The 16,004-nt window shown below is 40.8% G+C and overlaps 1 protein-coding gene across 6 annotated transcripts in view; it reads left to right on the forward strand.

The window, feature by feature from the left end:
- The window catches only part of step (cytohesin steppke), a 29,870-nt gene extending 14,152 nt beyond the window's left edge, over nt 1-15,718 (forward strand). For 3 of the 6 annotated variants that reach the window (XM_076690188.1, XM_076690189.1, XM_034328644.2), the window contains 5 exons: nt 8,920-9,525; nt 10,686-10,797; nt 11,762-11,989; nt 12,556-12,625; nt 12,708-15,718. In XM_076690188.1, coding sequence (XP_076546303.1) covers nt 8,920-9,525; nt 10,686-10,797; nt 11,762-11,989; nt 12,556-12,625; nt 12,708-12,795 — 1,104 coding nt within the window. In that variant the 3' untranslated portion in view covers nt 12,796-15,718. Of the gene's footprint in view, nt 1-7,547; nt 7,649-8,919; nt 9,526-10,685; nt 10,798-11,761; nt 11,990-12,555; nt 12,626-12,707 lie in introns of those variants that run through there. The other 3 variants (XM_076690191.1, XM_076690190.1, XM_076690192.1) reach the window with 2 other exon arrangements.
- The last annotated feature ends 286 nt before the right edge of the window (nt 15,719-16,004 follow it).

Below are 16,004 nucleotides of genomic sequence, written 5' to 3' on the forward strand. Positions count from 1 at the left end.
AGACACGGTAGACTTGTCTCTTAGCCGTCTAAAATAAACGTGGCGGCTATTATTGGATTAAACGGGGGCAAGAATGGAAAGAAATAAGAAGGAACAAGCGGTTGTTGTATAGAAACACGTGTTCCTTGGATCGTATGCGATATTGCAGAACCGTAGGACATTTTCCAGGAATATGTATCGTATAAATTATTAATACTGACCCCTGGCAACGAACACGCGACGGCACCGTAGGAATAGCGGACATTAACATAATAACAGATGAATGGGTCGTTAACATAGGATCAAGGATAACACCAGAAGTTTCTTCTTACCGCAAGACACACACAGGAGCTCGATTGATTTCCAAAAAATATACTTTTGTATTATAACACGAGCCTCTGTAACGTCAACAGATGTTTGCCTATTTAGACCCCAAAGTAAGTTGAACAGTGGTAAACCTGTTAAACTGGTCCAAATGGGATGCAGAAGTCGACAAGAAATAGGGGAATGGAATTTATTAAAATTTATTTTCTTCATGGTTTTAAATTGCTTTAGTTTCGAGGACAAATTGAGACCAGATGGGGTTAAGAGGTCGAGCTTTCACCAGAGTTTCCCGCGTATTTTGATCCGGTTTCGCGAACGATTTAGAGCTACGTTGGTATCCCGCGAGCTCGTATCTTTAGCCACCTTATGTAACACGGTCTAAATAGGTGGTTCAAGTCGGTTCAATTCGCGTCTGTCTGTTTTTAAAGGCTCAACGCGTGGACAGTTTGTGTAAAAGGAGAAACAAGAATGCGTATACTTAACCAGACTTTTTGCTCTTTTAACCCTATTTATACTTGCGCCACTTAGAACACAGCGAGTGCCGAGCTTTCCGAGGGGGTTAATTAAATGCCTTAATACTTTGCTGCTAATGTTCCTCTTTGTATCTAGTATCAAAGCCCCCGAGTACAAAGGTGTACCTTTGTTAGTAGTAAGCTCCCAAAGTACTAGGCCTGCAAATATGAAGATGTTCCTAGTCATTCCTAAATAGAGTCTCGCTACTTTTTACTCTGTCGCTGACTAAATCGATACCTGGCTCGATTCGTAGTAAAACTTCGACTTTGCTCTTGCAAGGGAACGATCTCGTTCGTTGTCTCGGCGGAAAATAGCTGGCATTGTCTCGACACAGGCTGGCGAGAGGTAGACAAGGAGAAGGAACAGAAGGGCCGATGTAGATTCCCTAAGGCCGCTTGTTTCAGCGATTCTAGTGTATTGTAAAAGAGTCTGGCATTGTTTCTCGACAGAAGTATCGGGGGGGGGGGGAAATGTGGAAAAAGGAAGCGTTTCTTTCTTCGCGAAATTCCGTTCGACGGTGGTTAGAAAAAAAGTCTTTTAGAAAACTTCAAACTTGCCTGTCTTTATCGTTAAAATGATCGAATACGGGGAATGGAGAATTGATAATTAGGTGGTAATGCAAGGTGTACGCTTGTTGGAAGAAATATTTTCAGACGAGTAACCTGTGCGGTATGCGAGCGTGCAAGGTGTCGCGCGGTGGTTAGCATTGCTAATAAACGTTTGTCATCATCGACAAGAGAATTATGACCAGCCATCCTTATGCGACCCTTCCCAATTAATGCAGCCGACGAAAATGCGTCGCGTGATATGCAAAGTGTCGTTAAACACCGGATGTAAAGAATCATGCAAAATACGTGTAATCTCATAAGAATTTCACACTGTGTGTCCTCAACATCCAAGTTTGACCATTGCTATTTTAATCCAATGCCAAATTGATTTTTCTACCAATTTCAATCTCAATTATCATCATTTATTCTTCGTATTTTCTAGTTTCGTTGCCTCGAATAATATTAAAATCGCGTACCGAATACAAAGACAGTTTGCATTCAAAGTCTCTTCCAGATAGAAGAACATCGCGATTCAATGAATCATTCTCTATTATAATGTGTGCGCGCGAATTATCATCGCTTTCGCGATAAACGTTTACGTAATATCAAACCGAAACCATGACGGTAGAATCATCGTCTTTGCAAATTGTTGAATTAACTGCGATTCATATTTCATCTTTTCTTCTCGACGTTCGATGCGAGTTTAAAAAGGACCTAAGGAAATTGCCGTCAGTAATGGACGTTAAAAAAATATTATGACAATGGGAACGATTTATCATGACCGACAGATATCGAGGCAGCATGGCTGGAAATGAACGCGATTCCACAATCAGCATAAAAAGGAAACGTTCTTCCGTTATCGCATCCTGTATTCATCGCGATGCACATTGCTCTTCCTTGTTGTATCAGGACACTCGTGTGCCCTGGAATTCAGGCTTATTTTTTCTTCTTCTTCCTTCGCCGTGACTCATCTTTAACAGAGACCCGTGTGTCTTTTATTTCCCTGGAAAAGGAACAAGTTCGAGAGGCAAGTACGAGAAAAAAAGGTTGCTTGCATCTAAATGCACTTCGCTAATTGCATACCTTCTTATTCGACTGCTCTATTATTATAACGAGGTCTCGGGTTACTGTAATTTCTTCTTTTTTCTTAATTACTGTATCATAAACGTGGAGGCTGCTCGTTTTCTAAACAATAGTTGAGTGGCTTGGTATTTAAAAATTTTTTGAAATTTTTTAAATACCTAGAGAAAAAATGCTCGATTGGCAAGTTTCACGCTCGAACTTACGAGACTATAGAAGGTCGAAAATAAAAAAATGCAAATCGAGGAATCTCGAAATTTTCCACGGACACGAAGAATTCGATCGGTGTACCGTATCACTTGACCCACATGAGAGCGAGGCTTTTAATCACCGGCTCGGTTTAATCGTCCAGAAATGAAAAGCCTGCCCCTCTCCTCTTTCATTTGCTGCCGATCTATTCGGAAAACATGTATGTACACCCGAATCGAACGATTCGGAACATCGAATTCGAGAGTAAAACAACCGTGGAACAACCGGCACAATCGTTGTAGATAATTTATCCATCTATCATCGAAGGATTAAATGATCTTCCGGTTGATAAAATATCTCGTAATCGGTCTCGATTCGCAAGGGTGATGTAACGATCCGTGAGCAGGTACGTTTTTAGACTTATCTCGTTTTAGTCTCGGTGGCTCACTGAAAATAGGCTCGAGGAGACAACGAGGTAAAAGCGTTGTTCTCGTTTCGCTCGAAAGGATTAATTCCTTGGTCGTTGAAGAGGTCGTCGTATGGACGCGTGTAAAAATAAATAATCACCCTCGCAACGGGGAATAAATAGCGCGTGCGTGCTGTTTCAGTGAATTAAACTGGGTAACTGGACTCTCTGACCGCTGGATCGTTCGCAGTTCATTAAAATCGAAATCGGATTCGAAAATCCACCGGTTGATAGCGACAAATATAGCGGCTTGATAAAGCTATTCGAGCAGTACCGAGTTCCCTCGTAAAGAAGCTGTATAACGGGGTTAACAATTACGTCGGGATCGTGGTACACGGTGAAATTCATTGGAGCTAAGGTTAAGGTTCATTAAACTCGAATCGCGTTTGTTACGTGGAGGCTGGCAATTTTTGCGATACCATCGTTCGTTCCCATGTTAATTACAATACTTGATTATTAACCGTGGAAGTTGTTACGCGCGATTTCCCGTCTTCTTACCGTTTCTCACAGCATTCGCAATAGAAATTGATTAATTTATCGATGGCAATTTCTAGCCTCCTTTCAATTGCAAATTTCAAATCTCTAAGGGTGCCAAAGTGGAAAATCATTTTCAGGAACACGTTGCGCCCTTGATCGAGCATCAAGGTCGAAATCGAAGCTTCGATTTTACGTCACGGACTGTTGGCGTTTCTTTCGTCTGTCGAAGACAAGCGTGTCCACGAGAACGTTGGAAAATTTCAAAGAGAAATAAAAGAAGAAACGAAAACAGTAGATGCCGTGGCACGTCTTTTTCTCACGCATCAAGGTGGAAGGGAAGACGGCAGGGCCTGGGCCGGATGTAGAGCCGAGAAACGGACAAAAGGAACGCGGCTGCATAACAGACAATACCAGTGTGCCACAGACGACCGACTTATTGTCCGTGGCTCGGGGTATCGTGGCGGTAGCCCGTTAACGAGGTCCATCGAAGACAACGAGAGCCCACTTCCGGTCGCCGTGGCTTTTTTTTTTTCCGGCCAACCCCGAGGACCGACGGAGAAACAGAGATTCAGCCTCGCTCACGCGAAACGACTTCTTTCATTCTTCCTTCAACCCTTTCGCTGAACGAAAAGAATCGAAAAGGCTGTTGAGGTTTCAGATATTGTCAGGAAGTAACGAGCCGATCTTCCCTCGCGTTTCTCTGTTAACTTTAAATATTCGTCGGTTGCGATAAATATTTACGGACGTTTAAACAATTTTATTTTTTTAGCGAATCGAGAAATTCCTCGTTAACGCATAAATCAAGAAGGATATCATACTCGGAATAATAAAAAGGTGCAAGAAGACAGCTCGAAACACGATTAGCCAACGTCGCAGAAATTTCATTTCGTATAAAAAGGGCGAACCTTTTCTACCATTCCCTTCGAGACATTATCACCCCTCCGTATCAGCCTATAGGAAAAGGGCCACACCTTCCGCAGACGTAACCGTGGCTTAACGACCGAGACGCTTCGTCGCGTTTCCATGCGAATGTTTTCCCACTTTAACCCTCCACACGCGTCGATATTCCTCGCTCGGTTTTTATTCCTTTCAATGCTACACTCAATCAACTTTTATCCTAACCATTGAAATTTTCATCGATGTATCAAATAATTAATCGGTAATGAGTTTTTCATGGAAGAGTCAAAGAATTCTATTATCTAGATCCCTATCTCGAAGTTAAGATCGGTTAGGGTTATCAACCCTTTCAAAATAGTTAGGGTGAGTCGAAGGTTCCTTCTCTAACTGTAAATATTAGATCGGTGATTTACGTGTACAATACCCTTGAAAAGAAAGCTGAACGCTTTCTCCTTTATGTAGAAACACGATCTACAAATAGAGAATAATTTACGATCCATTAACTTGGAGTAATCTAGCAAGGGTCTACAATATTCAGAAGCTGATCGTTATCTGTACTTTAATTCTTGATCGTACCTATCGCTCTCAATTTACATGTTTAATATGGAAAATAATGACCCCAAGAAATTTGACGCTATTAATAAAAGGAAAAGTGTTTTACATACGGAAATTTCCATTGATCAGCGTATTTTTAGTTTCCATCCGGTGGTCGGGGCTAAAATAAAATTGTCCCTCGAACCAAAGAGAAGAAATTCCATTTTTCCTCACGGATGAACCGAACGATAGGAGAACCTGAATAACAAATAGAGCGATGTGAAACGCGCTTAATACAGCCAGGACAACGTCTACAACGTCTCTCCCTCTTATCGTTATTATCGGCAGCTACCCTCCAGAAGGGTGTATCGTGTATACAACCTCCCTGTCGTTCACCTTTGCACCCTTACCTTTGCGCAATGATGTCGGGTCACTCGTCGCCAACTTTACTAAAAATAGATCTGAAATTAAATATTAATCGGCGTTGTCTTAACGTTAACTGTCTGACGTTAAAGGAATTCAACAGGGACATCGAGAAGAATACCATTATTTCATAATTATGAGAAACCTAGCATATTGCAAGATGTTCTTTAGATTGCACGTTTCACATAGCAATTACTAATTCATTAATAGGTAATTGTGACTGATTTCCCATCATTTTTCATACTTGAGCAATCTTTAAATACAGCAGTTCTACTCGAGCCTAATTAACGATCAAGGATCTATAATTCTTACACACGGGTTATTATCATTTTTCTTTAAATGGATTATTTAATTACCATCATTCTAACGCAACAAAATTGAAAACAAAAAGCACACTGCAACTCGTGTACTGTTGCTGTATGAAAAGAACCGTGTGTTTATTCCGAATAAATAAAAGCGTCGAGTTGGATAAAGAACTTCAACCCCTGCTACCATCGGTTTTTATCTATCTTTCCATGGAAAAATAACGTTAAAACAGCGATGCCTCTGGGACATCGTACAACTGTCCCGGTGAAAAAAAATGAGACAACGGTAGCCTGGTTCGCGATACAAAAACATTAAACACGCGGGTGGACGAGTAGCAAGCAGGTTGAATAAATATTTGATGGTCGCGTGTTCGCGTCATTTTCCATCGCGACGTTGGCGAAGATCGGCCGGATATCAGAGGAATGGGTGCGTCGTTTGCACGCACCCATCGATTTCCTTTTTTTCTTTTTTCTTTTTTTATTTCACCCCACGTTCCACGGTGCCATCTCCGTGAAAACTCTTCGATAAACTTCCCTGTCGACTGTTTCGCGACCGACTGAAACTTTAATCTCTGCCCAGACAGAGGATATTGAACGGTACAACGAGCACGAGGATACTTCTACTTTTTATCCAATCGTTCGATTTCTTTGATCGAGGCTTCGCGATCAGCCTTGCGGGGATAAGCGTGGACATCGATCAGAGACAATGTTGTCAAGAGTCCGTGAATCGTGCAAGTTTGTTGAGGATTTTTTAATTTTTTTTCCGTCCACCATTCCTTCGGTAGCAGAATTTCAGGTATATTGTCGGTTGTATCGCTATTCAATCGACAAAACGGATGTCAACTCGTGCTCGTAAACGCGTGGAACGCGTCGTGAATGTATCCGGTTAAAAATAAACGGTGCTTCGTTGGGCGGAGGGCACCGATAAACAGCTTTCAGACAAGCTGGCTGAAAGGAAACGGAAAATTTACTTTGACCCTTAACCAGGACCCCTGACGAATTTTCCTTCATTATTTTCTGTTATTTCAAAGGGACCGGTCGTCCCTTGTTTGCCATTGTTATCAGACTTATTATTCTTTGCTTTTGCGTAGAGTAAAAATTTTATTAAAATTAATTTTAGTCGAGACAAATCGCATTAACTCTTTTTCGTAATACTATATTTTCAAATGTTATTGCACGAATCGACGAGTCTCGTCAGTTATTAGTCACTGTTCTTATTAGTAAGAACACTGTTTATTAAACCGTTTGATTTTGAAGCTGAGTCATCGATTCTTTTATCACGACTTCTGGTCCACAGTCTCATCGAGTCAGCTAACTTATAAGCATTCATCTTTAGGATTTATTAAGTTTTATTAAAATAGTTTTTATTTGTTATCTGTGCTTCAGCAGAAAATGAAGTATTCAAACGATAGATACCAGGAAGGTTACCTTATCTTATTAATACATTGTACTGAATTTTTCTAAGAAAAAGCCGTTTCATCGGGACTAACCGCAATCGAAAGCAAGATTTATAATAGTTGAAACGGGAATTGAAAGTCGTCTGCAGTAAAAACGGGATCGCCAAACATGGAAGAGGAAATCTCGATCGATTTGACAATTTCTCAGGAAAATATATCCAAGATCTATTTTTCCGGTAGATCTACCAGGGAAGAAATCTGGTTCGCGATAGAAAAAAATGAATGAACATTAATTAGGACGGATATCCTTTCGTCGGTAATTAAGCAGAATTTATTCTTTCAAACAAGCGGGAACTTTTTCTCTCTGATTATTCACGATTTCCCCTTTTTTTTTTTTTTTTTTTTATACGAGCTGCGGTTTTCAAAAAGTTTCGCGTCGACGACCAGCGTGGAAAGAGCTGAAGATTCTCAACCAGTTAGAAACGCGGAATTCAATGAAAGAAGATAAAATTATAGGTACTCATTTATTCTGATTAAAAAGTTTCCCACCCCCTGTGTATTATCCTCCGGAACAAGACACGTCGATTTCTTGGTGTACTGGCGAAGCGAAGGCACACGGGTCAAAGCGCGTTCAAAGTTTCCCCGATGCCTCGGCGCAATTAAGAGGCGTGACAGCGTTTTTCCGGAACCGTCTGATCCCGGATTAAGGTCGGAGGTGGTGTGTTCCGGCGTGTCGCTGGTGGGATCGAGAAACGTAACCGTGAGACACGAGCTCGAACATTTTACACAACATTCGCGGAAAGTTGTTCGCCGCAAAGAGGGAAATATTGTTCCAACATTTCTCGTTTCTATTTTTTTCTTTCTTCCTCCGGTTGTCCTCTGCTAAATGAAAATGTACGCTCGTTTTACCACCATTGTAGTATACCGCTCGACGTTACTTTTCCTCCTATTCTTCTTCCTTTTATTCAACTTTACGCGAAATCGTTTTTCACTCTACGCTAACGATCGAACACTTTCGATGATTATAATGGAACTCGCTAGACAGCTTGGGGATCGAAAAAGGAGACAGAAATCCGTGGAATGTCTTCCAAATCCGGCACGCGCAACAGGAAGTACCGTTGAGGGAAATTGTCGAGTATGCGACAGGAAGTCCGCGTGTTTCTGCATTAATTAACAAACTGCCTTGATATCTCTGTTTTTCTCGTTGGTATGAAATTGTAGAAACTTTGTTTAATATTGACGTTCGATCGCTATCGTTCAAGTTGATTGGTCCGTTTTATGCAGCAAACGAGGAAATTAATTTTAATCTAGACCATGCACGCTAGTTCAATTATTTCTCGTTAAGTCGCCCGGCAGGAACAGGGCCGCGCGTATAGTGTTTGATAAACGTTACGTGGGAGGGACACTCTTTTGTCACACTACTGATGCTTCCCTCTCGGTATTCACCCCTGAAAAGTTCGCCGCTTATCTAGATCGAAAGACGAGAGCGCACCAGGTGAAGGACTTCCTTTAAGCCCAGGGAGAAGCCTGAGTGGAGGATTTTTATAAAACGTACAGGTTAGGGTGGGGAAGAATTAGATACTATTCAAAGACTGGTACCCTGTTCTGACGCTTAAAAAAAACTCCTAAACCTAGAGAAACTTTAGAGACAAAGTCAGAAGGTGATCAGAAACTCTGAAAACTAATGGTAGCTAGGAAACAGGGGGTGAATAGAGGACTTGGTAGCCGCGCAAAGTCGAGGAAGCCATCGTGGTGCGATTCCTCTGACGCGTTCGTTTCTTTTTCAGCAACTGAAAGATGAGCTGGGCGAGGTGGTGGCCGAGATGGAGGCGATGGAAGGCGGCGGTCTTGCAGCCGACGAGACGAAGCCGTCGAACAAGGCGAAGCAGACGTCGATCGGCCGCAAGAAGTTCAACATGGACCCTAAGAAGGGCATCGAGTACCTGATCGAGCATAATCTGCTTGCCCCTACCCCAGAAGACGTCGCTCAGTTCCTTTACAAAGGCGAAGGACTTAACAAGACCGCGATCGGTGACTACCTCGGCGAACGTCACGACTTCAACGAGAGGGTACTACGCGCGTTCGTCGAGCTACACGATTTCACCGATCTGATCCTGGTGCAGGCACTTCGACAGTTCCTCTGGTCGTTCAGGTTGCCCGGCGAAGCTCAAAAGATCGACCGAATGATGGAGTGCTTCGCCCAGAGGTACTGCCAATTGAATCCAAACATATTCACCAACACCGACACCTGTTACGTATTGAGCTTCGCCATCATCATGTTGAATACCTCCCTGCACAATCCCAGCGTCAAGGACAAGCCCAGCGTGGAACAGTTCATTTCTATGAACCGTGGCATCAATAATGGCGGCGATTTGCCTCGCGAACTCCTCGTGGTGAGTTTTCTTAACGACAACTCTGTAGATGGTAGCCATCGCTCCGTAACGAAAGGGTTCACGCTGTTAGGTCTAACATCATTTGAGACCCCCGAAGCTTTTCTATATCCTTCACCGCCTAACGGCTTGTACCCGGAAGCCTCGAACAGTGTTAGAAGTGACTAACCGTGCCATGAAAACCTTAACGCTATCGATTTCATTCCTGCACCACCAACTTGCCAGCATGCAATTCTTCAGCCTTGGATCATAGCTGCTGATGGATAAGGTGCGGTAATGATTAGGTAGAACCTTGCCGCCGGAAATCCTTACGTTCTAACAGGAAATCGATGCTAATATTCATTGAACGTTTTGATTTAACGTGATTGAATAGGCGTTCGTTCGAAAATGGGAGTAACAGGTTTCGTGTGAACAATTTTAAAGCAATTTTCCCGCGTTACAGAGACATTCCATCGTGGAAACGTCTCGCGTTATGTGACGTAAGATGATTTCACGTATTAATCAAAAGTTGAACGGTGAAGATTCTTGGCAAACGTTTGCGTCACATTTAGATCCGAGTTCGAGGAATCAATACTCTCGGCGAGTTGTGCGTCTGAGAAACGTAGAGTGATCTTTCTGAATTTCATTAATCTTCTCGAAGCAACTGGTAGAAACGTAACAATAACAAGGAGGCAAACTTATATACGACGTCATCGCGTGCATTCGCATCAGGCGACATTCGTGAAAGGTCGTACATCGCGTGTTGTCCATCCACGAGATTCGTGGCCAGGATATAAAGCAATTGGCGCGCTTTACAACTCGCGGTTATTAGATGAATCCAACGGCTAACGGGGAAGTCCGTTCTACGATGATTCTTTAATGATGGACTCATGCAAAGCAGCTTCGCTCCATTGACATGCTCGTTTTGCAACGCGCTGCAAAAATCATTCTAGATCAATCTTTTTCCCTCCAATGACAATTGCCACGGCCGGTGGGGTTTAATTAATTAAAATTAGTTCCCGTCGCGTCGCTAATCTCTTCGTTTTATCTCCCAAGATTGCTTTGAGGAAAAAAAAAATGAAAATTTCCAGGGAATACCAACTCTGTTTTCCTCTCCTAAATCTTCCTTGACCGTAAAGGAAAATATCCGGTGTTTGACGTGCAATTTATAATTGTATTTTCAGAGTTTATACGAAAGTATAAAGACGGAACCGTTCAAGATACCGGAAGACGACGGCAACGATCTGATGCACACGTTTTTCAATCCCGACAAAGAGGGCTGGCTATGGAAGCAAGGTAATCTTTCGTCCGACCTGCTATTCAACTCGCAACCCCTTTCCGACGTATCCCTTCTCTTCTTGACCCATGTATGATCTGAAACGAGAAAACAATTCTTTCTGTGACTGGGAAAAGAATGTTGAAGAATCTTATCAAACGTTTCTTACTCAAAGGAAAGATACGAATGAATGAAAAACTTTAATCCTTTATAGCTAATATTTGGTTTAAATTAAATTTTCTTTTAAAAAGGAAAATGATAAAAATCTCTCGAGTCTAAAGCGTAATAAATCTTGTAACGAAAATTGGTAAATCTAATTTTAAATATGTATTCCATCCAACATTCTTTGTGGATACTGTTCGTCATCCTGTGGTTCAGATCGCGTACCACCCACCGCGCGTAAAGCGATATGCGGGTAGTAGAAAGGATATGGAAGAGATAAACCAGCTAGATCCTTCGTGTCGATCATAGTCGATTTTTCAACAAAGAATCTACTTACCCTCGATAATTTCCGTAGTCAGATGAGACGATACGGCTGTAAGGGATTAAAGGGACGAGTGAGAATATCCTGAAGCAGCGATTCCCAAAACCATCAGGTTGCGGTGTCCTCGGATTGCTCGAATATTTTCAGCGTTATGTCGAAACATTCCAAAGATACTAGAGCTGTTTCAGGTAGAACTAGATTCTACCATCTGACTCACACGTTTGTTCGCACCAAACTGGCATTCGTTAATTCGAATGACCAACAGCTGTAAATAAAGTATAACTGAAATTATGAAAATGTTTAAAGTGTAAGTTTGATAATCGCTGATTCAGTGCATCCTCCGACAGTGACGAGACGACGATTGCGTTCAGTTTTTTACCTGATTTCTGATATTCGTTATCGTTTTGTCCCTCTGCTGCCCTGACGGAGACAGCAGGTAAATAAAGCATGCAGAATCGTGCATCGATGGTTAACTTTAAACGGGTCGCTGGTTGTTCCAGGTGGACGTTACAAGAGTTGGAAAAGACGATGGTTCATATTGAACGACAACTGTTTGTATTACTTCGAGTACACGACCGACAAGGAGCCACGGGGCATCATTCCGTTGGAAAACATTCAGGTCAGAGAGGTGCAAGACAGGCACAAGCCTCACTGCTTCGAGCTGTACGCTGCCGGCTCGGAATTTATCAAAGCTTGTAAAACGGACAGCGAGGGAAAAGTTGTCGAAGGTACGGGCATCGATGGAATTACCGTAATGGTAAAGTACCGTCTGCCTAATTGTCACGAACTTGGATCTACCTCGTGACAGTTAAGCAAGTAGGTACTGGGAATTGGGAATTCACTACTCTTGCTTCTCTTCCCTTCGAAGATTCACTGGTTCAAGAGCTACGGCTATATTTTAGACTAAATCCTTGAGTAATCGCAACACCAATTAACTCTACTTTGTAAATTAATTGCAACATTAACTAAACCTTCCTCTCTTTAAACCCCTTAATTTCAATGTTTTAAACACCGTTTCAGAATTTCTCTACCATAAACAATCTGTAGTTGAAAGGCACCCTTAGCGAAGCGTTTTCTTTTTGGCACAAAAGCCACGGGAACATTGAAATAACAAAGAGCACAAAGGGAGTAAGGAATGTAAATGTAACTCGAACAAAGCGTCTTTCTCGCATGACGATCGAATCCCGTGCGTGTTGTGTCACCATTTAACGCGACTTTTTTTATAGCGCCCCGTCGTCGTGCCGTGTTAATTATAGCGTCAGAGTTTATAATTGTTGTTTCATGGCTGTCACAGGGAAACACACCGTGTACAGAATGTCTGCAGCCACGGATGAGGAGAAGGAGGAGTGGATCAAATGCGTGAGGTAAGTTCTATCGAATTAACTGACTTTCAGCCTCAAAGCTGAACGTTATATTATTCATCATTTTTCGAATGATTTTTCACAGGCAAAGCATATCGCACAACCCTTTCTACGACATGCTGGCAGCCAGAAAGAAGAAGGCTCAAAAGACCAATGTACACTCCAAGAGTTAAACTCTGACGGTAACACAGCTTCGAGAAGAAGCTTTGGCGAGACACAAGACTGTCTATTCGCGAGCCTGCCTGCCCATCAGGATCGTGGAATACAATCAAACGAACCTAAACCAAGGTCCATCGAAGTGCACGCGGAGAATCGCGGCCAAAACAGGTGTCGGCGTTACCTGTTGGATGGATTTTCATCAACTTATAGCATCGTTAAAGACGTCGAACAAGCTGAGGACAAGAGGAAAAGGATATTGTTGACTGAGAATCGATTCGACGTTATGTTTCGTATAAAAACACGCTGCTGCGCTCTAGGGGCCTAGATTGTATGTTATTTAAACGAATTCAAATATAGATTCAAAGCGTTTTCCTGGGGTGAATCAACAGGAAGGATATTATTTATGTTGTTGTTGTTACACGTTTGAAGCTAGAACATGTTACACGTCCAGTGTACAGGACTCGTGTTGACGTGAAAGATGACATTTTTCTTTTTTCTTCTAGAATTATGGGAAACATTGTCCTGTAGCTTTGGTGAAACGCTAGAAGAGAGTCTCTAGAAAAGAAACAACGCGTGTAACTTACCGTGTGAATAAATGTAACGAAACGGGGGGGCGAGATATCAAATTGGAAAGAGTGAAATCTTTTCAATTTCAAGTGGCAGCTTTAAAAAGAAAAATTAACGGGACTTGAAATCGCTTTGATACGATGGTACGGAAGATAAGGTAAAATATTTATTTTATACGAATCTCTCGTGTATTATGTTACGTGTTCGGGGTTCTTTGTGAAAGAAGAACAAAGAAGACGACGAAAAGGTGATATGGAACAAAGACTAAAGCGATTGCAATTAATATTAAACGTATGAGAGAGAAAGAATCGGTAAGACGCGTGTATTAATGTGATAGTCCTGTATTTATTTGAACAAAGAAATGAAACGTGTATAGATAAGACTAGGTAAAACGTTTCCTTTTTTAATATGCCAGAAAATCATCTTATTCTGTACATTGTCGTACAGTTTTGTAAGTATGGCATGGTTAGCCAATTACGTGACAGTAGGTTAGAACAATTATCGTTTTTCTTTTGATTGAGTATATATATATATATGTAAAGATATAAATACAAATATATATATATATATATATACATATACGGAGCATGTAGCTTCGTGTATTATACATACTGCAATATAATAATTATGATAGTACATGAAAATCATAGTAACTTGATAAAATCGAATTAAAAGCCTGCATCCTTACAGTATTTACAATTTACGGGATACAAACTAAAGCTAAAGCATAATTGATATCCATCGATTTTTGTTAAGTAAGTGATTTACCTGATCATGTTTATTCCAGGTAAACGTTGTATAAAACAACACATATTGTCTTCGCATTATTTTTCCTGCTTTCATATTCAGTGTGAGAGCAACAAGTGTAGAGAATTGCTTTTGTCAGAAAAGTATATAGACGACAAACGATGTACAATTTTTGAGACAGTTTTTTCAATTCCATTTGATAACAGTCTTTTCCAAGTTTTTATATTTCAAAGTACATTGATCACTCCTAGTCAGACAATTTCTATTCGTAGAAACCGTTTTTACCGTGAATAATGTATCCTGAGATTAATTGACAACGTGTAGGACGTTTCAACTGTTTTCATTTGTATCATTACACATGTAGCATTTTGAGCAAACTTTGTACCGGCGACTGTTTCTTTATATTTATATACTTCAAGAAAACGTACGGATCCGTCTTTGTGTCTCAATTTCTAAACTTAGATCCTTCCAGTTATCTAGCGAGCTTAAATGGCAAACAATAATTAAAATAAAGGCAAGGATGAGTGGATGCCTTTGGCGTCTCGTTCAAGCTAGTCGTAATAGCTGATCCGCCATAATATATATTATATAAAAAAGAGAATGGAACTCCCAAACGTTTTATGTTCTTTTGCTACACGCGAGAATAATGTCAGACATCGAAAAAGCCTTATTACAAAATACATTGAATAACGAAACGCAGAAATAATTATAGGGCCAAGAACGATAGAGCATAAGTTTTTTAACGTCACGCGTTTATAGAATGTAACTGTACTGCAAAACAGCGATTCGTAGTCTCTGTAGTTTCCAGGAAACGCACTATTTCTATTCAACCATTGACAGACTATAATTTAATTTCTAGCTAATCGACCCGTCCTTGAATGAACATTGTACAGAATATCTTTTCTTTTTCCTTTCTACTGCTTGCAATCATGTTGTAGAAATGGCATTCAAGGTATCTCGAGATGTATTTTTCCATAATACGTGTTTAAAAATATGGATGAATACGTTTCCTTTCTTTCGCAGTACTGCAGTAATGGTAACAAGCGAGTTTGAATGTAGAAACTGGTCATACATTATATTGTTAGAGAGTGGTGTAAAATTAGTTTAGAGAAAGTTGCTTCGTTAACGCGTTAACGTCCTTCGTGTCATGTTTCCTTGGAGAATTGTTTGTCGGTTAATTGTAATATAATTCTTACTGTATTGGGTAAAGATTGATTAATTATCTTTACTATTGCATCAAATTATAATCATTGTAATGGAAACAATTGCGTTAACTGTCAAAAGAACAGAGACGTATACTAAACAAATAGAACCTGTTACTTAAAAACTCGAGGGCCAATAAAAGATAATTAAACGGTGTAATGTGGCAAGCGTAGGTAAAAATTCAGCTTTCATTCTGCAATATAAAATAGTTAAATAGGATTTTTGATAAATCATAAAAGTGGTGTATTAGTAAAATGATTAATTCAATCTAAGAATTGTATAAAGAACTGTATTTTACAGTGAAGAATTTGTAAATTTCGTTGTATATTATTTTCACGCGATAATTGTTATGTAATCAAGACGATCTGTGTACTGTATTTGCGATCTTACATGTATTAATTTAAATGCAATCAATAAATATTTCCATTTCGTAAATAATTAGGTAACCAAAGTTTGGACCACTTTCGTTACTGGTATACATTGGCCGCTTCGTGCTGTAGCCAGTCTTCGGACGTCGAAAAGGTAGGAGGGTGATGCTATCCTTTTCAACCTTAGCGCCATCTATAAAAGAACGGCTCAAACTATTCAATACGTTACCGACTTGTCGATCAACCCGCTGGCAGTCGGTTAAGTTGTCGCGCAAGTAATCGAGTAGTTTGCGCCGTTTGCGTATAGATGGCGCTGCGGCTAAAAATGAGAGTACACC

The sequence above is a fragment of the Osmia lignaria genome, chromosome 9, assembly GCF_051020975.1.
Source record: "Osmia lignaria lignaria isolate PbOS001 chromosome 9, iyOsmLign1, whole genome shotgun sequence".
Lineage (NCBI taxonomy): Eukaryota > Metazoa > Arthropoda > Insecta > Hymenoptera > Megachilidae > Osmia > Osmia lignaria.